Genomic DNA, 25,168 nt, shown 5'->3' with positions numbered 1-25,168 from the left:
CTTAAAAAATGTGCCTGTTCCGAATTACAAACAAATTCAACAAGAGAAAATCTATAGAAATCATCTTGTTTGTAATTTGGGGACTGCCTGTACAATGACAGACTAGGACTAACAAATTCAATATTTGAACTGTTGCCATAAAAGTATGAATACAAAGTTAAAATTGAAAATGAAATAAGCTTATTCAGAAATTTGATCAAAACATGAAATCAATATCATAGAACTGCTCACTTAAAAAATATACTTACGTTTTTGTAGTCCTTCAGTAAGTGATAAGAAATTGCCCTGTTGTAATATGCCAACATGCATGTATTATCGAGGTCTATAGATGTAGTTAAATCTTGAACAGCCTGTTTGTAGGTCTTCAGAAAAAAATGTTACAGCATCAGTCATATTAAGTGAAACACAGAAATCATGAAAACTACATGCAATTGTTCTGTTTTTGCAGATGTTTTTGTTGGAATAAGCAGCAACTGTTCTTAATTTTTTTAAGTTATAACTCACATTTTTCCCAACGTGGAAACCAAGGGGAAAGCAAAATGGATTTACCCCAAGGCAGCATTCTTGCACCGACCTTATTTAACATCTTCACGAATGACCAGCCACAACCACCACTCACAAAGAGTTTTATATATGCTGATGACCTCACAACACAAGCAAAAGATTTTGAAACAGTTGAAAAGCAACTCACTAATGCCTTGAAAGATCTCTCCAGCTACTACAAAGAGAACCACCTGAAGCCTAACCCTGCCAAGAAACAAGTGTGTGCTTTCCACCTACGTAACCGTGAAGCCAACAGGAAACTGAAAGTTATTTGGGAAGGCCAAGAGCTCGAACACTGTTTCCATCCTAAATATCTTGGTGTCACCTTAGATCGAACATTAACATATAGGAAACACTGCATGAACACCAAGCACAAAGTAGCTGCATGCAACAACATCCTGCGGAAACTGACTGGCAGCTCATGGGGTCCAGACCCACAAGTAATAAGAACATCAGCCCTGGCCTTGTCTTTCTCAACTGCTGAGTACGCCTGTCCTGTCTGGCAAAAGTCTGCCCATGCGAAGCAGGTGGACATAGCACTAAACGAAACATGCAGAATCATCACAGGATGCCTTAAACCTACACCTGTTGTTAAACTCTACAAGTTAGCTGGCATTGCCCCTCCTGACGTGCGACGGGAAGTTGCTGCTAACGGTGAGAGAAATAAGGTTGAACACTGTGAAAGCCACCCACTGCATGACTATCAGCCTCCTCCCACCAGACTCAAATCAAGGAAGGGCTTCATGAGAACCACCACTCCTCTTGATGTTCCTCCAGCAACAGCAAGGGTGTCCCTCTGGGCAGCTAAACCTGGCAATTCTAACTGGATGGCCCCCCATTAGGGTCTTCCTCCAGGGGCAAACCAAGAATGGGCAACTTGGAAGTCCCTAAACAGACTCAGAAGTGGAGTGGGCAGATCTAAAGACAACTTGGCAAGGTGGCACTACCTGGAGGAATCCTCCACCTTGTGTGACTGTGGAGCAGAACAAACAACTCCGCATATGTATGCTTGCCCACAATGTCCTGCCTCATGCACGGAGGAGGAGTTGTTTAAAGCTACGGACAATGCGGTTGCTGTTGCCCGTTTTTGGTCTAAAACTATTTAGTTGCTTGTGATTTCCTTTTTTTTCATCATTTTAAAATGTATTTGTTATGCAATGCTTTTGACACGAAATAAAGCAAAATGGAACTATTCCCTTATAAAAAGCTATAAAACAGCTTAAAAGTATTTAAAGCAGAACAACATATAGAATGCATCATGGAAAATGGCCTCCTGTAATGACCACTTTACAGCTAAAAGCCTCTCTAAATAATAATATATATCTTTGCTTGTCAGCAGAAGAAAAGCAGAGAGGAGGCCAGTGTCCTGTGTGCAAGGTCTACAATTTTGAAGCCATCAAAAAGTCTCCTCTGCACTTCCACTGCCTGTAGCAATGATAGGACTGCTGGGGGATAAACCCTCTCCCAAGGATCTTCAACCTTGATCGAATTCATAAAGTGCAATACAATCTTCCAGATAGTCTTAAGCCATATAAGGCTTTTACGCTTATAAATGACACATTGTGGCCCAACACCAATGAAACTACATACCCAAGGCTATTCCTTATCTTTTAAAAGGATGGCTTTCTCCAGAGCTATTTCTTTTAAATTAAGATTGCCCCAGGAATTATAGTACATCCAAACCTACTGTATTTCCCAAGATAAATTAGTCATTAGTACTATTAGTCTATATGTTTTCATTTCTACTTCAATGACAGACACCAGTGGAAATTACTAGAGAAAATTCTTATGGAACTATTTTCCTAAAATCTCATTTAATTAATTGAATAATAATAATAATAATAATAATAATAATAATAATAATAATAATAATAATAATAATAATAAATTGTATTGTTTGAAGGCAATACAATAATAGTTGTATTTCTCACCCGCCTCTCCTCACGCTCAAGGTGAGTTACAACATAGCTAAAAACACATAATCATTATGTACAATACACAAAGTAAAACCTATTTCTACAAAATACATATATCAAAATACACCTAACAAAATTAATGAACACAAGACACAAGTTTAAAATTTATGATTAAAACTGGCTAGGTAGACCTGTCAGAAGAGAGAGATCTTTACATGTTTTAAAAATTTCGATAGCTGATCTAGCTGTCAAAGCTCTTCCAGCAGGTCGTTTCACAGTCTTGGGGTGGCTGATGAAAAGGTCCTCTGGGTGATGGTTGCCAGCCAGGTTCTGGCGGGCTGGAGTAGTACAGGAGAAGGCAATCCTGTAGGCAGCCTGGACCCAAAACATGTTGGGCTTTAAAGGCCAAAAACAAGACTTTCTATTTTGCCCAGAAACTGTATGATAATTAGGACCAATTTGCATATTGTTTAAGTAACCAGTAGTGAAACTCAAACATCTACCTTCACCTATAACAACATGGCATATGATTTCTCCCATCTCACCCATGCTAAAATAGCAATAGGCATGTTTACCTTGTTATAACATTTCAGTGTCCCTCTGTATAGGTAGGCTCTCACACTTTTAGGCTGTATTTTGATGGCTTCTGTACAATTCGCTATTGCCTTAGAGAATCTTCCTTTGCTCCCATAATAAGCAGCACGACTTAAATAAGCCTTTGTAGGTAAACAAAAATACATTATAGAACAAAAATGACCAATATCTGCATCATTTTGTCTTTATGTCCAACAGAAGAAGAAAAAACCTTAACATTTTCACACTCTTAGCTGCCAATAATTATTTGTAAGAATGAGAATCAGCTGTGTACTAATAAAGTCCTGTTCCACAGGAAAATTCTATATGTAGTCAGCATTTGGACAGTAAATGTAAATGAACGTATCATTTGCACCTGGCAAATGAACATTTGTTTGTTCCTCCAATAGTGCATTTAATGTTCTTGTAATTGGTAGAAGAGTGAATATAAAAATGTCACATATTACATACACATAAATGATTTATTCATAATAAAGTCATTTATGGCAGGTAACATAACCCCTATTCTTTCCATTATGTAAAAATGTTATTACAATATGAGTCACCATAATTTTTTTCAAGGTTATGTTTTCCCCACAATACAACCGGGTCACAGTGCAGTTCAGTTATTCCTCATCATCAGGTGCAAAGCTACATATCCCCTTCCTTAGTAAGAACTGTTATTTTTTCAGTCTTTCACTAACACTGGAGTAGGGAGATGTATAGTTTTGTATCTCCCAATTACTTCTAATGTAATCATGTTCTGAATAAAATAGTCAAACAAATGGCCAACCATATCCGCCAACCCTCCCCCACCCCCCTGGAACTTGAAATAACCTTTAAAAAATTTTGTTCCTTCTGATGTGGGGAGAGGGAAGCAATTTGGGTACTAAGAATGTCATCACAAGGAGCGGGGGGCGGGGGCACGACAACAGGTGAAGCGGGTGAAAGCGGAAGGAAAGTCTTACCCCATTTCCTCCTGTCTTTCCCTGTCTTGAGCGATGGCCAGCCATCCCATGTCCTTACCCATCTTTCCCTCACTTTCTCCTGTTTAAAGGCTATTTGGAGTTGAGTACACCTAATGTCAGAACCCTGCTACTAGAGCCTGGATGTGGCTCTGAGTTTCAGGGTCACTGACATTGATAAGACACCTGCGGCTCAGGACTCGGAGAAGAAACGGCTGCTGGACTTGGCGGGGAATTTGCGCGGGGTTTTACTGAGCGGGAAGAGACTTTTCAAATGAGGGGGAGGGTATATAAAGGATGGTTGGCCGGAGCCTCCCATTCTTGGCTTTTTTGATGTTCATGTTTCCTACAGTAAAAGTTTCTGGTGATATCACAGAGAGTCTCGTGTGTTCATTCAGGAGCGGCTGTGGTGAGCTGACACTAAGCCAAGAAAACGGACACCATCCCGCTGTAGCGGTGAGGTGTAACATGCAAGTGGAGGATGAAGAGCTCTTGGGCGCAGGAGGAGGAAGGTCGGAAAGGGCCACTCCCGAGCCGGACGCTGAGTTCCACCAGCTGGCGGCCCTGGCGTCATCCACCGCTTATGCCCAGCCAAATGGGGTAACCCAGAGGCGTGGAGTGGTGCGGGGAGACAGCACCGGAGGAGAGGAAGGTTCACCTTCCCCAGGCCCACAAAGGATGGTGTTTCTGGAGGAGAGGATGTCGGCGATGGAGACCACCCTGGCAGTGATGTCGAGGGCGATGGAGCGCCTGGCGTTTTTGGCGGAGCCAGAGAGAGGAAGGGAACTTCGGGCTGGCTCAATGTGGGACGTGAGCGTGGGAAGCAGCCAGGGCTTCGCAGACCTCCCAGCACCGAAGGGAAGGGAAATGCGAAAGGAGCCCGGCGCCCGGCCCAAGACCCAAACAAGCCTGACGCGGGTGGAGGAGAGTGACGACGAAGGGGAAAAACCTCCGAGAATCCCAGCTACGCTCCCAGCTGAGACCCTGGTGCCCCTGGCGAATGCCGGGCGTGGCACAGGGCCAAGAGAAGCAGCAGCGGGGCCCACTGGTCCGCAAGGGGGCTTGCGACGGGCGGAGAATTGGGGATTGCCACCACAGGGACCCCTACCAAGACGAGAGGAACTAAGGATCGAGTTTGGGGGAGAGTCCTCTGAACTGGATTTTTTCCTGACCACGGTGAGGGGCTATATGGAGGACAATGCTCACACTTTTAGAACGGAATCCAGCCGGATACGGGCCATTGGTGCAGTGTTGAAGAGGGGAGCGGCCAGCTGGTACGTTCAGCTGCACGCGCGGCGCGACCCATGTCTGGGGTCACTCCGACGCTTTATGGGGGCCCTGGAGACCCGTTTCCGAGATCCACTGGAGCAGATCCGGGCGAGGGAGAAGTTGAAGACCGTCTCCCAGGGGCAGAGGTCGGTATCTGAGTATGCGGAGGAGTTCCAATGCCTCGCCGAAAAGGTGCCGGAATGGTCTGCAGTAACAAAGATAGAACTCTTCAAAGAGGGTCTCAGGCGGGAGATCCTCTCCTGGGCGGTGCATCGTGATGAGCCTGACACACTGCGCGGATGGATTCAGCTGGCGGGGCGCGTCGAGACATCGCTGGCCCAGGCGAGGAGGCACCGAGGAGGGCTACAGCAGCGGCCGCAGATGAAAGAGGGGAGCCGGAAGGAGGGATCAACCCCAGCCGGGAGGAGAACGGAGCCGACAGGGAACGTGAGCGCCAGCAGGAGTGGCTGCTTTGTGTGCGGCCGGTTGGGCCACAGGGCTGCCGAGTGCTGGCAGAGAAAAGGGGAAGGCGGAGGCCCGCCCAAACCAAGAGCCGTGGCAGGGAAACGCGCCGAGGAAGAACCACCGATGAGGCACCACTCGGGGGGGTTGGTAAGTCAGGACAAAGCTATGATAGTGGTCCCCATTCAGCTTGAAAATGGCAGCAAACAAGCAACCTGCAAAGCATTTGTGGATTGTGGATGTTCCAGGAACATCATCTCCCCTGAATTAGCCGAGGGATTGGGATGCGAAAGAACGAACCTAGAATCCCCAATAGCTTTTTCGCAGTTGGACGGATCCACAGCATCGGGATCGTTAGCTAAGTACAGTGCCGAAGATGTAAAGTGTAAGATAGGGAGTTGGGAAGGAAAGGTGTCATTTGTGATATCACAAATAGCCAGCTATAATGTGATACTAGGCATGCCGTGGCTGGGGCAGGCCAACCCGCAAATCAACTGGGAGGATAAGAGCATGATCTTCAGGATGAATTTGGAAGAAGGGAGCCAGGAAGGGGAGAGGGAGCCAGGGAAAAGGGGGGAGGAAGACTCTATCAGAATAGCAGAACTGGCAGATAAATTACCCCCAGAGTATCGGGATTTTGTGGACGTGTTTGATGAGAAGGAAGCAGACAATTTCCCACCGAAGCGGAGAGTTGAAGTGAAAATAGAGCTAGTCCCAGGAGCAGAGCTTCCCAAGGCAAAAATATACCCGATGTCAGCTAGGGAAAAGGAGGAACTGAGAAAATACATTGATAAAAACCTAGCGAGGGGTTTCATAGAGCCTTCAAATTCCCCTTTAGGGGCGCCTGTGTTGTTCAGGCGGAAAAAGGACCAAACGCTGAGGCTCTGCATTGACTACAGGGGCCTAAATGCAATCAGTACTGTAAATAAATACCCCCTACCCTTAGTGAAGGACTTGATCGCCCAGTTATCGGAAGGACAGATATTCACTAAATTGGACTTAATTGAGGCCTACCATAAATTGCAGATCAAACCAGAGGACAGGTGGAAGACGGCCTTCTCCTGCGCATTCGGATTATTCAATTATCGTGTGCTCCCCTTCGGTTTGTGCGGGGGAGGGGCCGCGTTCATGCAATTAATCAACGAAGTATTGCATCCATTGTTGTACAAGGGAGTCTTTATTTTTTTAGATGACATATTGATAATGTCTCGGACTAAGGAGCAACACGTAGAACTAGTCAGGGAAGTCCTACAAAAGTTGAGGGAAGCGAAACTGTATGCGAAGCTTGCCAAGTGCGAGTTCAATAAAGACCAGATAGACTTTCTGGGGTATAGGATTTCCTCCCAGGGAGTGGCGATGGACCCTGCGAAGGTGGAAGACGTGAGGGGGTGGGAAGCCCCCAAAACACGGAAGCAGCTGCAATCCTTCCTAGGGTTCGCAAACTTCTATAGAACATTTATCAAGGACTTTGCGCGCCTCACTTTGCCATTAACGGATTTGTTAAAAACTAAAGGCAGGGGAGAAACAGCCAAAGTGAAGGCCCCAGGGGCCAAACTGACATGGACAATAGAATGCCAGGAAGCTTTCGAAGCCCTTAAAAAGCGTTTTACTGAGGAACCTGTCCTACAGCACCCCGATATGTCTAAGGCCTTTGTATTACATTGCGATGCGTCAGACCGGGCATATGGGGCAGTTCTGCTGCAGAAAGACGAGGGGGGGAACCTGAAGCCATGTGGCTATCTGTCAAAAAAGTTTAGCGATACAGAAAAAAACTGGCCGATTTGGGAGAGAGAAGCCTTAGCGATTCTAAAAGCACTAGAGTGCTGGAGACACTTTCTGGAAGGAAGTGGAACACCGTTTGAGGTGTGGACTGATCATAGAAATTTACAGTATCTAAGATCCCCTCGTAAACTATCAGCGAAGCAAATTAGATGGGCCCAATATTTCAGCCGTTTTGATTTCAGACTCAGATTCTTCCAGGGGAAACATAACATACTCGCTGACGCTCTCTCTCGGATGCCTCAGCACGGGGGAGGAATTCAGGAATCTGAAGGGAGCCTGTTCCTAGATAAGCAATGGGGCCTGGCAGTACTAACTCGAGCACAAGCGGCCAAAGAAAACAAACGTACTGCCATTTCCACGGGGGGAGGAGAAATATGGGAGGAAGAGTTGAAACGAGCGTATGGAATGGACAAATGGTTACAAACTAACAAAGAAAAGGGAGAATTGTGTGGGGATTTGGTGTTTGTAAATAAGAAATTGTATATTCCTGAATGTTTAAGACGAGAAATGTTAAGGAAGTGCCACGATAACAAGGGTGCGGGTCATCTAGGCCCCACCAGGACTATTAAACTGTTGGCCAAACAATGCTGGTGGCCCGGAATGAGGAAAGACGCCAGGGGGTACGTCACGCAGTGTGAATTATGTGCAGAGGGAAAAACACCACCGGGGAAGCCCCAGGGGCTATTGCAGAAGGTGGTGGAGCCCATGAGGCCATGGGAATGCGTGGCCATGGATTTTGTAGGCGAACTACCCCCCAGCAGAGGCCACAGATACATTTGGACAATATTGGACCTATTCTCAAAACAGGCACACTTTGTGGCCCTGCCAAAACTCCCCTCAGCTGAAAAACTTGCTGATTTGTATGTGAAGCATGTATATCGCCTACATGGGTGTCCCGACAAAATAATTAGCGACCGGGGAGTCCAATTTACTGCAAAATTTTGGGGAAAATTCTTACAGCTGTTAGGAGCAGAAAGGAACCTGAGCTCGGCTTTTCATCCCGCAACCAACGGGGGAGTCGAACGCACCCAACAAACACTGTGCCAATTCTTGAGGATGTACACCAATTATAGACAGGATGATTGGGCGGACCTTCTTCCGTTTGCTGAGATGGCTTTTAACGGGGCCGTACATTCGGCCACAGGTCGTGCCCCATTCGAAATAGTATACGGACAGGAGGTGGCACCTTTCCCCAGGCTACCCGAGTGGAAGGAAGGAGAGGGCCAGACCGACAAGGAATGGCCGGCCAAAATTAAGCAAGGGTGGCAGAACGTGGTGGAGGCATTGCGGGAAACACAAAAGAAGTACAAGCTCTTTGCAGATCGTAGGCGCCGAGAGGGGGACAAATTGGGCGAAGGGGATCTGGTTTGGCTGAGCACAAAAAACCTGAAATTGGGGTTCCCATCTAAAAAATTGGCTCCACGCTATATAGGGCCGTTCAGGGTAGCAAAAAGAATAAACGAAGTGACCTATGAGCTGAGGCTACCCAAGGACCTAGGAAAGGTACACCCGGTATTCCATTGCAGCCTGTTAAAAAAGTATAAAGGAACTCTGGACAGCGGAGAACAATAGTTGTGTTTAATCTTTTCCTTCCAGGACGAAGGGGAGGAGGACGCCATGTCAGAACCCTGCTACTAGAGCCTGGATGTGGCTCTGAGTTTCAGGGTCACTGACATTGATAAGACACCTGCGGCTCAGGACTCGGAGAAGAAACGGCTGCTGGACTTGGCGGGGAATTTGCGCGGGGTTTTACTGAGCGGGAAGAGACTTTTCAAATGAGGGGGAGGGTATATAAAGGATGGTTGGCCGGAGCCTCCCATTCTTGGCTTTTTTGATGTTCATGTTTCCTACAGTAAAAGTTTCTGGTGATATCACAGAGAGTCTCGTGTGTTCATTCAGGAGCGGCTGTGGTGAGCTGACACCTAATTCCTGAAGATGGGTGTAAGGCTGCGTTTCCATGCACTGCGGAAATGAAGTCAAATGGAGTCTTACCAGTTGTACCCTTACATCAAGTGTTGGCCTCCCTGGGACTCCCATGGGCCTCCGTTTCCGCAGCACATGGAAACTGAGCCCTACACCCATCTGATGAGGAACTATGACAAGTCAAGAGACATGGAAATATCCCTTATATGGCTTACTGTGATTTCTGGAGGTTTCTGAGCATGCAGCTGGTGACTTTTCTACCATGAAATGTCTTAGGAGTTTTCAGAAGACTACTCCATACCCTCCATTTTTAACTGATACTTATTAATTCATTCATTAAGACCTCAGGCTGTTGACTATGACCTCCAGATTTTATTTAAATGCAATATCCATGATCCCTCTTCACTAGCTATGCTAGCAAGACTCTGATGGACCACAGTTGCTCCCCTTCCTCTCATAGAGAATGGGAGCTTCTATTTTTCCTGCAGGGCAGCATATAACATATCTTGGCATATATTTTAAAGCAGGTACAAAACAAGAGCTATTTTGCATAAAGCAAAATTCTTTCCACTCAAATTCTGTTTATATGCAACACAGATAAAAATAAAACCTAGAGAATGATTTGGGAGAAATACTTCCAGTGATCATTTAGAAAGACTTCAAAAGCTTGTATTTCTCTGTGTTTGAAAGTAAATCACACAATGCATCTTATTGCAAAGTAAAGCTGAATCCAAACTAGAATGATACCCCAGCTCGAATGAGCACTATCCTGCCTAAGTTTGACCTCACTGAAAGCACATTCACGTTTTTCAATCGGAACTAAAATTGGTCTTGAAAGCCACATAGTTCCTCTCTCCTAGAAGCCACCATAATACAAAAGGGAGTTTCTAGAATGGTAAGAATGGTATGTAAGTTAATTTTTAACTGATTTATAGTGTATTGTACAGGTTTTATATGTGTGTTTTATTGTAAGCCGCCCTGAGTCCCCTGTTGGGTGAGAAGGGCGGGATATAAATGTTGTAATAAATAAATAAATAAGATACTCATTGCATTGGATTGCTTTAGGTCACACACCCATAGCATCTGTGGGGGTGTTATATTCCCGACATGCATAAACTTAACAAATAGCCTTTCTTGCTCTCTTGTTAATGTTACAACACACATTGCACTATCACTGGATCACTCTCCCACCAAATCCCATTCTCATAGGTGTGGATTCAGCATCAGTTTGAACATTATTCTTACCTAAGAATGAAAATGGGGAAAATACTATCTTTGATCTACAAAACCTAACTACTGATAAATGTCCATCAGAAGAATTGGAGCTCCCAGTGGCGCAATGGGTTAAGCCCTTGTGCTGGCAGGACTGCTGACTGACAGGTCAGTGGTTCAAATCTGGGGAGAGCGGGTGAGCTCTCTCTGTCAGCTCCAGCTTCTCATGCTGGGACATGAGAGAAGCCTCCCACAAGGGAGGCAAAACATCAAACATCTGGGCATCCCCTGAGCAATGTCCTTGCAGACGGTCAATTCTCTCACACCAGCAGTGACTTGCAGTTTCTCAAGTCACTCCTGACAGGAGAAAAAAAAAATCAGAAGAATTACTTTAAAATGTACTGTAACTGTCTAGGCATTTCCACTCCGAGCATTTCCACCAAACTAGCATTCTGAAGCCTAAGTAAGAATCTTTACTCCCTTGTGTCATTTGATTGGTTGAGTTTACAGTTGTCTATATTGTAAGGTTAAAACCACATTTTGATGTAACACTGATGGTCATATGTTTAAGTGCATATAACAACTGCTGTTTGAATTGGAAGGAAACCTATTTTTTTTTGGCACTATGTGGTTTATTTCCAACAGATACAGAATTGTCAAAGGAGCAATTCTCAGGTTAAGTTAGCATCAACTGAAACTATGAGAATACAAGGAAAGAATGAAAAGAGATTCTATGAGAGAGGGTGCATAAGATTATCTTAAATCCTGCCTGCTGTCTTATGAAGCATCCTGCACTCTTCTTGCCTCAGGCACAACACGTGAGTGAGAAATTGGTAAGCCTTTTAATGCTGTAGAACTGCAACTTCTGCAACTTAACCAGCATTACTAATAGTGAAGAATTCTGGAGGTTATCCTAAAGATATCCTAAAGACAGAAACATTTTTACTCCTATCTCATATATATGAAAAATTGCTTGAGTCAAGAATAATGTGGGATACATCAAACAGGAGGAAGGAAAGAAGGAAAATGAGATATCAGACAAGGCATGTTAACAAGCCAGATATCTTATGCTGTTCATAGAAAATGGAATAGCACGGGAATGCAGGCTATATCTAGATAAGGAAAGCTGCATTTAGGAAACACCGTAACATTTTCTTCAGATTTCTATTTCCATCTTACTTACTTATTACAGACCTTGAACAGACACATTATCCATTACCTGAAAATGGTTTGGTGCAACAGCAAGTGTTTTATTGAAATCTAATATGCTTTTAGCTCGCTGGAGGTACATTCTGCATAGTCCGCGCTGATAATACGCATCTGCATAACGTGGATATAGCTTCACAGCTGAAGTAAAAGCCTCACATGCCTAAAAAGATAATATAAAGCAGTTTCACTGAGTACTATCCTTTATGAAATAGTAAGAGTATCAACATTTAAAATTTAGCTTTTTATTTTTGTTTTATTTTATGTAATGAGAAAAAGGAGAACAGAATTCTTTGTATGTTACTTGTTTATTTTATTTTATTTATCCACAAAGGATATCAGAGTGGCTTGCTTGTACCACTGCAGAATACTTATTAAAACAAGTGATTTTTAACCATATTTTCTTAGAATAATCACTTTTGTGATCATGAGCACTTTTTGGTTTAATTGAGAGCCAAAGATAATGCTGTAATGAAATAGTCACAACCCTTCAATAACCATCTGTCATTAATTGCCAAGGTGATTATCTAAATATCTTTTGGAGAATGTGGGAAGAAAGAAGTGGACCTTTGCCTTTGTGCTTAAGTTGAAATTTCCATGAGATGTACAACAAAAGTACTACTGCCCTGTAGTCCACTTCCCTCTCTCCACATCATCAATCCCATACGTTTCTTATTGGGATGGCCATAAAGGGGTCAATAGTCTTTAAAAAAAATCTCAGAAAATCAATAAATAATATTTTGATTGAGTTTGCCTTTTTTATCATTTCCATTTGTAGTGCTTAAAATCCAGAAGTTCAAAGTAAGGAATAGATACCTCTATTAAGCAGACTTGTTCCATGTAGCATTCTCCTATAAGAAAAAACATTTCCGCAGCTTCAAATGTATTAGGTGGACTTTTTGCAGAACCAGTAAGCAGCTTCAGAGCCTGTTTAAAACTGACCACTGCATCCTGAAACAAAATGTAAAGCTAAACATTGTCAATGTGTTGATAATCTATGATCAACTGCTCCTATTAACATGAAATCAAGGCACTTAAAATTATAGTTTATTTGTGTGAAAGACTGCCTGGGAAACAGACCTTAAGATGTCCCTCCCAGACACCCAAAAGTCCTTCCTAGATTTCAGAAATAGCCCTTAACTCCTTCAAATCCTTATCTATACATATATGAGAATGAGCTGCTGCTGCTCAGTCGTTTAGTCGTCTCAGACTCTTTGTGACCTCATGGACCAGTCCGCGCCAGAGTTCCCTGTCAGCCGTCACCGCCCCCAGTTCCTTCATGGTCAACCCAGTCACTTCAAGGATACCGTCCATCCATCTTGCTCTTGGTCGGCCTCTCTTCCTTTTTCCTTCCATTTTCCCCAGCATCGTGATCTTTTCCAAGCTTTCCTGTGTCCTCATGATGTGGCCAAAATACTACAGCTTTGCCTCTAATATCCTTCCCTCCAGTGAGCAGCCGGGCATTATTTCCTGGAGGATGGACTGGTTGGATCTTCTTGCGGTCCAAGGCACTCTCAGGATTTTCCTCCAGCACCAGAGTTCAAAAGCGTCTATCTTCCTTCGCTCAGCCTTCCTTATGGTCCAGCTCTCGCATCCATAGGTTACTATGGGGAATACCATTGCTTTGACTATGCGGACCTTCGTTGCCAGTGTGATGTCTCTGCTCTTCACTATTTTGTCAAGGTTGGCCATTGCTCTCCTCCCAAGAAGTAAACGTCTTCTGATTTCCTGGCTGCAGTCTGCATCTGCAGTCATCTTCGCGCCTAGAAATATCAAGTCTGTCACTGCCTCCATGTTTTCTCCCTCTATTTGCCAGTTATCAATCAGTCTGGTTGCCATCATCTTGGTTTTCTTGACATTTAACTGCAACCCAGCTTTTGCACTTTCTTCTTTCACCTTGGTGATAAGGCTCCTCAGCTCCTCCTCGCTTTCGGCCATCAGAGTGGTATCATCTGCATACCTAAGGTTGTTAATGTTTCTTCCAGCAATTTTAACTCCGGCCTTGGATTCCTCAAGCCCCGCATGTCACATGATATGTTCTGCGTACAAGTTGAATAGGGAGGGTGAAAGTATGCAACCCTGCCGCATTCCTTTCCCAATCTTGAACCAGTCTGTTGTTCCGTGATCTGTTCTTACTGTGGCTACTTGGTCTTTATACAGATTTCTCAGGAGACAGATAAGGTGACTTGGTATCCCCATACCACCAAGAACATGCCATAGTTAATTATGATCCACACAGTCGAAGCTTTAGAATAGTCAATAAAGCAGAAGTAGATGTTTTTCTGAAACTCCCTCGCTTCCTCCATTATCCAGTGGATACTGGCAATTTGGTCTCTCATTCCTCTGCCTTTTCTGAACCCAGCTTGGACATCTGGCAACTCTCGCTCCATGTATTGCTAGAGTCTGCCTTGCAGGATCTTGAGCATACCTTACTGGCATGGGAAATAAGTGCCACTGCACGGAAGTCTGAGCATTCTTTAGTGTTTCCCTTTTTTGGTATGGGGATATAAATTGATTTTTTCCAATCTGATGGCCAATCTTGTGTTTTCCATATTTGCTGGCATTTGGCATGCATCACCTTGACAGCATCACCTTCCAAGATTTTAAACAGTTCAGCTGGGATCCCATCGTCTCCTGCTGCCTTGTTGTTAGCAATGCTTCTTAAGGCCCATTCAACCTCACTCCTCAGGATGTCTGGTTCTAATTCACTCACCACACCGTCAAAGCTATCCTCTATATTAGGGGTCCTCAAACTTTTTAAGCAGGGGGCCGGTCCACAATCCTTCAGACTGTGGAGGGGCCGAATTATCATTTGAAAAAGAAATACGAACAAATCCCTATGCACACTGCACATGTCTGCACATTTGTAGTGCAAAACAACAACAACAATGAAAGAACAATAAAATATTTAAAAATGAAAACAATTTTAACCAACATAAACCTATCAGGCCAATGAGATAGTCAAGTTAATTAGGATTGTTGTTGTTGTTGTTGTTGTTGTTGTGTGCCTTCAAGTCAAGTGGGTGAGCCTAAGTCTAAAATTATTTATTTATTCATTTACTACATTGATTTACTACATTTATATCCCACCCTTCTCACCCCGAAGGGAACTCAGAGTAGCTGTATGTACATACAATATATTATATTATTAGCATAGCACAATATTAGCATTATATATTACTATATTGAACTATACCACCATACTGTAATATTATATGTAATATATAACATGCAATTAATATTATTATATGGTATTATTATTAGTATTACATTGTATAACATGATAATATTATCAATATCATATGTATATATAATGTATTATCTTATTAAAACTGATATAAAATATTATATTATAAATGAGGGTGGGGGCCAGGTAAATGACCTTGGAGGGCCGCATCTGGCCCCCGGACCTTAGTTTGGGGACCCCTGCTCTATATTATTATCCTTCCTATACAGATCTTCTGTATATTCTCGCCACCTATTCTTGATCTCTTCAGCTTCTGTTAGGTCCATGCCCATTTTTGCCTGAAATACGTCTCCGATGTTTCTGATTTTCTGGAAGAGATCTCTTGTCCTTCCTATCCTATTGTCTTCTTCCACTTCCATACACTGCTTGTTGAAAAATAGTTCCTTGTCTCTCCTGGCTAACCTCTGGAATTGTGCATTTAATTGGGAGTATCTCTCCCTATCACTGTTTCCTTTCACCTTCCTTCTTTCTTGGGCTACTTCCAGTGTCTCAACAGAATACCATCTTGCCTTCTTGGTTTTCTTTTTCTTTGGGACGTACTTTGTTGCTGCCTCCTTAACAATGTTGTGGACTTCTGTCCATAGTTCTTCTGGGACTCTATTTATTAAATCTAGTCCCTGAAATCTATTCCTTCACCTCCACTGCATATTCATATTTGTGAGATCATATTTAATTGTTCTGTGTATTTTCCCCATTCTCTTTAGTCTGATTCTAAATTTTGTAATAAGAAGTTCATGATCTGAACTACAGTCAGCTCCATCCAAAGGTGGATGTCCGCCACCTTTGGCTGCAAAGGATATAGTCAATCTGATTTCGGTGTTGACCATCTGGTGAAGTCCATGTGTAAAGCTGTCTTTTAGGTTGTTGGAAGAGAGTGTTTGTTATGCACATTGAGTTTTCCTGGCAAAATTCTATCAGCCTACGTCTTGCTTCATTTTGTCGTCCCAGACCATGCTTGCCTGTGATCCCGGTTATCATTTGACTGCACACCTTACCATTCCAATCTCCTGTAATGAGAATAATGTCTCTTTTTGGTGTGTTATCCACTAAGTGCTGCAGATCCTCGTAGAACTTATCTAATTCTGCTTCTTCAGCAGCTGTGGTTGGGGCGTATGTTTGGATCACTGTGATGTTAAATGGCTTGCCTTTAACTCGAATTGAGATCATTCTATCATTTTTTGGGTTGTATCCAATCACTACCTTCACAACTTTATTATTAACTATGAAGGCTACTCCATTTCTTCGGTGTTCCTCTTGTCCGCAGTAGTAGATCTGGTGGTCATCTTTTGTGAAGTGGCCCATTCCAGTCCATTTCAGTTCACTGACTCCCAGAATGTCTATCTTTAATCTTGACCTCTCACCAATAACCATATCCAGTTTGCCCTGGCTCATAGATCTTACATTTGAGGTTCCTATAGTGTGTTGATCTCTAGAACATCGGATTTGTCCTTCAACTCCAGCACCATCGGCCGTTAGCCTTCCTTTCATCTTTGAGCTAATTGCGTCATCACATCTAGGCCTACTTCGACTAGTCCTCTGCTCCTCCCCAGTAGCATTTTGACCATCTTCTGACCTGTGGGTCCTATCTTCCGATGGTATACTGACATTTCTCTGGTTGTACTGATCCATATAGTTTTCATGGCAAGAATACTGGAGTGGGTTGCCATTACCTTCCCCAGGGATCGTGCTTGGTCTGACCTCTGTGTCATGACCTTCCCATCTTGGGTGGCCCTGCACGGTATAGCTCATGGGTTCATCGAGGCAATCAAGCCCCAGCACCACGTCAAGGTAACGATCCAAGCACTTGAGTTAATTAATAATTATTTATCAGATTGGCTGGTTGTTGTTGTTGGATGCCTTCAAGACATTTCTGATTTATGGTGACCTTTGCCTTCCTTTGAAGCTGAAAAAGTGTGATTTGTGTTCTCTTCCAACTCTATGTTTCTATGATCAATAAACAATGCTCCAACAACTATCATGTCAGACAACACAGAGAAGCCATTGAAATTCAAAAGCATGTGGACAACTTCAACAGAAAGGAAGAAACCATGAAAATGAACAAAATCTGGCTACCAGTATTAAAAAACTCAAAAATCAGAACAGTAAATAAAGACATGGGAACCAAGGGCAGCTAACAACTCTAAACAAAGGATGCCCCCAGGCAGGAAGCCAGGAGATGAAACTATTCAATGCTAATTGAGGTGATTAACTGCAACATTCACACTGGCCTCCAACTGACAAAGAGTTCTTCTCTCACCCTGGACTTTCCACAGATATATATGAACCTTCCCTTGCTTAGTTTCTTCATACCTCACAACCTCTGATGATGACTGTCATAGATGTGGGCGAAACGTCAGGAGAGAATACTTCTAGAACATGGCCATACAGCCCGGAAAACATACAACATACATGAAAGCCTTTGACAACACAATGCTTCAGTTTGTGATCATGGGAATGTGCAGACAGGGGCTCTTTGGTACATATTCAGTTAAGCATCCCTTTCTCTTGGAGGTAGGCTAATAGAATGCCTGTACCCATAAAAGGCCAATACAATGGAGTACCTTTATTACCATTCAGCATTTCTTGAAAGCAATATTTCGTTAAAATAGGATGTTGGCACTGAAATGCTATAACATTATAATAAAATAATAAAATGCAGAAAAGATTCAAACAGGATATCTCTCAAAACAAGTAATGATATAACAAAAATACATTCAGCAAGTACAGGTGGATTATATGAGTCTACACTGCCATGTAATCCAGTTCAAAGCAGATAATCTAGATTTTATATGGCAGTGTAGAAAAAACCTCTGCCTAAATACACAGAAATTTCTTTGGAATCAGAAATATCCCACAACTCACACAGTGCAATTCTTATATTCTACAGTTTGAAAGCAAAAAAAAAATCCCCTTCAAATTTACACAGATGGAAAGAATGTTTAACCTTGTGTTTTTTGGCTTTCATTTGGATTTTTCCGAGTAGAACAAACATGGGAGGTTCAGGCTGCTTTTTGGCAGCAGCTTGAGCACATTCAATAGCCTTGTTATGATTCTGACAAAATGACTGAACAAGTGCTTCTTGAACAAGAGAACATTCAAAGAATCCTGTAAGGGATTTAAAGAGAAATCGTTCATGACCAAAGTATTTATTACTATGCATTTCAGAATAAATATAAATTGAACAAAACTCTAAAATAAGTAGTCATAAACATGCAATTTTAAGATTTTCCAATCTTAATATAAAAAGTCAAAATACTAAACAACTTTATCAATGGCCTTTATATTAGATAAAAAATAGGAAGTTTTCTAATATAAAGTCAGACCATAGGCCTGTTGGAACTCTACCAAAACCTGGCACAAGATTGTAGTCCTCATCAAGGACTGGCTGGATATCCAGATTATCGACTTTGAACTGGATTATATAAGTCTGCACTGAGATATAGTCCAGCTCGAAGTAGATAATTCTGGATTTCAAATGGCAGTGTAGAAGGGGCCTTGGTTGGCAGGGAAAAAACCTTTCCCCATTGGCCTCTGTGTCTGTCTTTCACTCTATTCTCTCCTCCTATCACCTTGCTGGTTAGACTGATACTTCTCAGGGATACGCCTTTTATCTGAGCACATGACAAACCCCTGAGTCCTTCATTTTGTTCTTCTCCTGTAAGCATGTCTGCTGTCAGTTAGTTAGTTTGATAGCTAGGCCCTGTTAACTTTTTTATCTAGTTAAGTAGTTTTTTGATAAAGTTTTTTTTATAACTTTATAAGCTTGACTCCACTTCTGAATTGCTTAAGCTCAGTCGTACTATAATAATATAATAACAATTTTATTCTTATACCCCGCCCCATCTCCCCGAAGGGACTTGGGGCGGCTTACACGGGGCCAAGCCCGAGCAGAACAATAAAAACAAAACAATAAAACCAATAAAACCAATAATCAGACAATAAAAGCAAGTCATAAAAACCTCATACAAGATAAAATGTTAAAATCATGGATTAGGTTCAAAGAATCTAGGCCAAAGTGCTAAAAGTGCAAATATATCATGTCATCAAGGGAAGGAGGTTACTCAGCTATGATAGCTATAAAATGCCATTATAATACTGGGGAAGGCATTCACTGTAATGGACAACAGGTCGATCATACAGAGATCAGTCACCAAAAGCCTCCTGGAAGAGCCAAGTCTTCAGGCTCGTCCGAAAGGAGAGGAGGGTAGGGCACTACTGCCAGCACTGGAAGCTTCTGATCTGCTGAACAGCTACTGTTGTTGCTGGTTTACTATTTTAAAAATGCTTTTTCCTTTTTGAAAACTGCCCTCAACAAGGCCTACTTCAGCTTAGTACTGGCAAGTGGCTGGTAATGGCAGGAGTTATAGGGCAAATATCCAATATCTGGAGAAATGTCACTGATACATAATTATGGCAGGATGCAACTGTACACTGGTCCTTCTACTAAAATTATGAAACTATATCTGCACTGGACAGGATACACATGAATTTGTTTAACTGTTATCATGATTCACTATAAAAGACAGTAGAAAATCACTGATTGTCATATATTAAGAATTACCTCATAGTATTTCATGGGCTGGATGCAAGTCCATGGCAGGGATACATGGCCTTGCACCCAGCCCATTGTATTTAGTATTGATAACACGTGAATCAAACATTGTAAATAAAATCCGATGAATGAGTGATTTTTACTTTAAATGAAATATGCACAGGATAAGGAGATAAAAATTGAAGAATATGGTCATCAGATACAGCACTTAATACTTACTATTATTATTATTATATTTATTTATACCCCGCTTTATCTCTCCTGCAGGAGATTCAAAGTGGCTTAACATAAAAGCATCAGCTTACAATTTAAAATCTACAAATATACAAATATTCAAACAGAATTAAATATCGATGGTATTAAAAATTCAGTTAAAATCCATAAAAACATATTTAAAGCTAAAAACCTTAGCACCTCCTGACTTGATCTTAAAAACCTTCTTTTTTAAAAGTTTGCCTGAATTAAAAAGGTTTTAGCTTACAGCTGGAAGGACAGCCAGGAAGGGCCCGTTCCGGCTTCCCTGGGCAAGAAGTCCCAGAGTCAAGGGGCAGCTACCGAGAAGGCCCTCTCTCTCGTTCCTACCATCTGAGCTTGAGATGGAGTTGGGACTGAGAGAAGAGCCGCTCCTGAAGATCTCAGGGCCTGGGCAGGTTCGTACAAGGGGAGGCGGTCAGCCAAATAGCCTGGACCTGAACCGTCTAATATCTTCTTTGTATTAAAACAGTTTCCTTAATATGTGACTGTATACCAGGAGCCAAAGAACAACATGGCTGAGTGACGTTTTGGCTTGCATTTCATCAAAGAAAGATTATGCCATGGTCAACCCAATTTTGAACTTGATGGGACTTCCAGAACGAAATTGTGATTGAACACAACTGTGATAGAAATATGAATAATGACAAAAGATATCCTTTCCATAGAAAAAAGGTTTTTAAAAAAACTACTGGGAATTCTTCAAGTACTTCTTTGAAACGTGGACCTTTTATATAGTATACTGTAGAGCACATACAACCAAACAGAAAGACATTCTACCTTTATCCATTTCTGCTACTTGATGTATGCAGAAACTTGCAAGTTCAAACTTCTTCATCTCCAGTAAATATTGTCCTCTGCAATAAAATATTTTAAAAAACATAGATTGCTTGGAATTTGTGTGAATTGTCCTTTAATGTAACACTATTCAAAGCTGTGGTCCCTTGATTGATATCAGTCCTTGAGCCTTTGGCTGCTGGTTCTTTGTATGTTCAGGAAAAAAAAAACAATTGTTTTAATGGATGGTGGGGTTAAGGTTCTCAGAGAAATTGATCAGATCTAGAAGGCTCCGTGACAGGCTTTCTGTATTTACGAAATCCATTCTATCTCATAGAGACCACAAATACAAAACCATCATTATCTTAACATGTATCAACATAGCATTCTCATGACACAGTGAAGCAACAGATCGTCCACCACATCCAATATTTCCTGATTTATGGAACAATTCTAACTCAAAAATATGCTGGTGGTAGGCCTTGTGCCATGGCAGTTAAAGTAGTGTCAAAATGCACTAACTCTGCAGTGTAGATGCAATAATAATAATAATAATAATAATAATACAGTAGAGTTCCAGTTATTTGACATAAAGGGGCAGGCCCAATGTCGGATAACTAAAACTTTTGGATAATAGGGAGGCCCTATTATCCAAGCCAGAGGCTTGGCAAGGAGGGAAGGACTTTGGCACCCCATGCATGGAGGAGCATGGAGGAGCCCCTCCAGGGAGTGCAGAGGGGACAGCCAAACTGGAAAGGAGCCCTTTGAGGAACTTTTGAAATGCGGGAAGGTGCCTCGAGGAAGGGAGGCAGGCTCTGAAGGAAGTTTTAATGGAAGGGTTGTTTTGGAAGGAACCCTGTGATTCCAGCCATGAAAGCCTTCAACAACACCGTTTTAATACAACTTTTCTTATCCTTGTTTGCTCACCTTTGAGGAGCTCTGAGGCTCCCACCAGCTGCTCTGAGGTGGCAGGCAGCGAGGCGGGCTCCATGCGGAAGAAGGCCTGGAGCTGCAAGAAGGCATGGGAGTAATCTGCCGCCGCCGCTGCCATCGCCACAATCATGGCTCTCCCAGGAAGATGCGAAGGAGGAGGAGGTGGCGGAGGGGGAGGCAGAGGCAGCAGCAGAGGCAGCCATGAGTGCGGCAGCAGTGGCTTCTTCCCATACCTCCTCGCAGCTCTGGGCCCTCTTCCGCATTGAGCCCCCCCCCCCTCCCCGCCTGCCACCTCGGAGCAGATGGTGGGAGCCTCCGAGCTCCTCAAAGGTGAGCAAACAAGGATAAGAAAACTTGCATTAAAACGGTGTTGTCAAAGGCTTTCATGGCTGGGATCACAGGGTTCCTTCCAAAACAATCCTTCCATTAAAACTTCCTTCGAAGCCTGCCTCCCTCCTTCGAGGCACCTTCCCGCGGCCTGTTTAAAAAGTTCCTCAAAGGGCTCCTCTCCGGTTAGGCTGTCCCCTCTGCACCCCCTGGAGGGGCTCCTCCATGCTCCTCCATGCATGGGGTGCCAAAGTCCTTCCCTCCTTGCCAAGCCCCCCAGCGGCACCTCGGATAATATGGAGTGTCAGATAACGGAAATTCCGCCACCATCTCACCGAAGGGACTCACAGAAAGCACTCAATAGTGCAACAGTATACAAATACAACAAAATACAGAAAAGTATAAATTAATAACAATAAAATTGACCCAATTACACTTAAAACACTAATAAATTTAAAAGATATTATACAACCCAGCAAGCTACAAAAATAGCAATAGTATACTATATCAGTTCCCATAAAGTGAATGTGAAAGAAATCACTCAGAGATAGGATGAAATGATAGACAAGGAGATCTGCATATTCAAACCTCCTCCAGCTCAGAGACACAGCATAAATTTAGGCCAGGACTGAGGCTAAGTAATTTCTAACATCACTAGACTGAAAAGCTGAAATTCAGCACAACTTCAGATGTTCAAGTGTTGAGTCACGCCTCTTCTACACTGCTATATAATCCAGATTATCAAATCAGATAATCCACATTATCTGCTTTGAATTGTCTTATATGAGACAACACTCAATTTAGTTCAAAGCAGATAATCTGGATTTTATATGGCAGTGTAGAAGGGGCCTTAACTCGCCCTCTGATATTCTGGTGAGTTAGGAGTGCAACTGACTGCTTTTCTTTTTCTGGTGTTTTTTAAAACAGAGGGAAAAAAGAGAACAAAACAACATGAAAAAAGATCCTGGAGGAATAAACTGCTCAGTATCTTACCTTATTAAGCATAAGTGGGCTGAGTTGGGGTAGAGATGAATTGCTCTGTTTATATCTCTAACTGCATACTTTAAGTCATGAATCTGTTATTTTCAAAAAGATAGGCATTCATGATTTCTAATTTTTGGAAATTGGCATGCAGTACATTACCACAGCATAGTACTATTATTCAACTTGCTTACACATTTTAAACAATCAATCAATACGTAAAGCATGGCTTGTATAAAAACAAGAGCCACCATGTTTCCCATTGGCTGCTATGATATCTAGCAAAATTCTAGAGTTGAGTAGCTATGCACCAACCCTATAGTCTAACATGCAATTAGAGATGAATGTGCAAAAATACGTAGCTGGAGGGGTTATGTAAATGTACAGAAAATCACTCTAAGAACCTCAGTTATAGGTAAGCAAATAGTGATGGGGTAGGTGAAACTGATATGAAAGACAGTTGCATCTTGACAAAAGCTCCATCTGCCCATGATCGGCAATCCAGTTAGGAAGGGTAAAAAAGATAAACGAGTAAACAATGTGGCTGTCTGCACAAATGAGGAAAAGATATGCCTGCTAGGCAATTGACACTTAACTAAACCAGCACAGGTTGCTTAGCTGACTAATAGATCAACTTTATAGCTTGCACAATAAAGTTTGAAAATTTCTGAGATCACATAGAAGTGGCCTTTTTGTGTATTCTGTATTCTGTAATAAAGAAACAAATATGAAGATTATCTGAAGCCTTTACAGGGGAATCTTTACAGCTATCATGGGGAAACGTAGTAGTTCAAAAAGTAGTTCAATACGCAGTAATGCTATGTAGTAATTACTGTATTTACTGTATTTTTCTGGCAAATTTGTTGTCTAACATGATGTTTTGGTGCTTCATTTGTAAAATTATAACCTAATTTGATGTTTAATAGGCTTTTCCTTAATGCCTCCTTATTCCAACATATTCGCTTATCCAACATTCTGCCGGCCCGTTTATGTTGAATAAGTGAGACTCTACTGTACTGTATTTAGCACCAAAATATCATGATATATTGAAAACATTGACTACAAAAATGCGTTGGATAATCCAGAACGTTGGAAAAGCGAGTCTTGGATAACTGAGACTCTACTGTAATTACTACATAGCATTACTGCGCATGGAACTACTTTTTCTGTCAAATTTGTTGTACAATATGATGTTTTGGTGCTTAATTTGTATAACGATTACCTAATTTGATGTTTAATCGGCTTTTCCTGAATCCCTTCTTATTATCCAACATATTCACTTATCCTGCCAGCCTGTTTATGTTGGATAAGTGAGACTCTACTGTATTTTGATAATCTTATATTATCTGCTTAGAACTGGATTATATGAGGCCCCTTCTTCACAGCTGTATAAAATGCACACTGAAGTGGATTATATGGTAGTGTGGAGTCAAGATAATCCAGTTTAAAGCAGATAATATAAGATTCTAAAGGGGTTATATAGCTCTGTGGAAGGGCCTTGAGTCTACACTGCCATATAATCCAGTGCAAATTAGATAATCTGTGGAAGAAGCCTAAGTGAGGCCTAAGTCTGCCTGTCCCCTAACTGAACCCTGGCTGTCCCTTGGTTGCTAGGAGACGAAGTGGGCAGAGATTAGCCCTCTAAATTGGCAGCAATTGGATAAAAAAAATTATTGCTCTCCCTCTAATTAGGACTTTATTTTTCTTTTCTTTTTGTTGTATCAACCTAGAGGCGTGGATGATGGGTTGTGTTGTCAAATTTCGAGGTTGGGGGGGCCTGTAATTTTGTTGTTTTGTGAGTCGCCGTGATGCTATCACTCATTTATATATATAGATATTTGGCTGGAGTTAGATCTTACAAACAAATTCATCTTAAGAACAAACCTACAGAACCTAACTTGGGGACATCATTTAGTCCTATAGGCTCCCCATACATAAAGGGAGTGAAATGCCCTTTTCAGCTGTGAAGGAGGAGTAGGAAAAATGTTGGTAAACAAATATATTGTAAATGGAGATCTGGCACTACTCTCATGAGGAAGATGACATTAGGTCTTAACTCCATCTTATCTCTATGGAACATGAGATAAAGGAAGGCATTTCAACCATAAGGCAGTCTTGCAATCGAGGAGATGTAAATCCACCAAAACAAAATGTTCAAACAGTGCTATTGTGAGCTGTGAGAGCATAAAGATAAGGACCACAGAAAAGCTGGATGAAATGAAAGAAGATTTTTTAAAAGACACATCAG

At 42.2% G+C, this 25,168-nt stretch overlaps 2 protein-coding genes across 6 annotated transcripts in view; one reads left to right on the top strand and one right to left on the bottom strand.

Moving 5' to 3' along the window:
- The window catches only part of ttc6 (tetratricopeptide repeat domain 6), a 136,935-nt gene that overhangs the window by 23,167 nt on the left and 88,600 nt on the right, over positions 1–25,168 (bottom strand). For 4 of the 5 annotated variants that reach the window (XM_062968299.1, XM_062968298.1, XM_062968297.1 and 1 more), the window contains exons 23-29: positions 22,933–23,015; positions 20,683–20,759; positions 18,043–18,203; positions 12,668–12,802; positions 11,865–12,014; positions 3,035–3,175; positions 249–362 (exon numbers count right to left, since the gene is read on the bottom strand). In XM_062968299.1, coding sequence (XP_062824369.1) covers positions 249–362; positions 3,035–3,175; positions 11,865–12,014; positions 12,668–12,802; positions 18,043–18,203; positions 20,683–20,759; positions 22,933–23,015 — 861 coding nt within the window. The remainder of the gene's footprint in view (positions 1–248; positions 363–3,034; positions 3,176–11,864; positions 12,015–12,667; positions 12,803–18,042; positions 18,204–20,682; positions 20,760–22,932; positions 23,016–25,168) is intronic. The other variant, XM_062968300.1, reaches the window with a different exon arrangement.
- Positions 4,115–9,386, top strand: LOC134295511 (uncharacterized). The gene is made up of 2 exons (XM_062968301.1): positions 4,115–5,878; positions 9,107–9,386. The coding sequence occupies exons 1-2, from the start codon at positions 4,295–4,297 to the stop codon at positions 9,146–9,148; spliced, it is 1,626 nt and encodes a 541-aa protein (XP_062824371.1). The 5' UTR covers positions 4,115–4,294; the 3' UTR covers positions 9,149–9,386.

The sequence above is a fragment of the Anolis carolinensis genome, chromosome 1 (assembly GCF_035594765.1).
Source record: "Anolis carolinensis isolate JA03-04 chromosome 1, rAnoCar3.1.pri, whole genome shotgun sequence".
Lineage (NCBI taxonomy): Eukaryota > Metazoa > Chordata > Lepidosauria > Squamata > Dactyloidae > Anolis > Anolis carolinensis.
Note: the sequence above shows the minus strand (reverse complement) of the source record. Positions and strands in the feature narration are given on the sequence as shown.

Bases quoted from the DNA above. Each gene is read 5' to 3' on its own strand.
- LOC134295511 (XM_062968301.1), top strand. From the start codon at position 4,295: ATGGTTGGCCGGAGCCTCCCATTCTTGGCTTTTTTGATGTTCATGTTT. The intron at 5,879-9,106 runs GTAAGTCAGGAC...TTTTCCTTCCAG, and splicing joins GGCACCACTCGGGGGGGTTG to GACGAAGGGGAGGAGGACGC.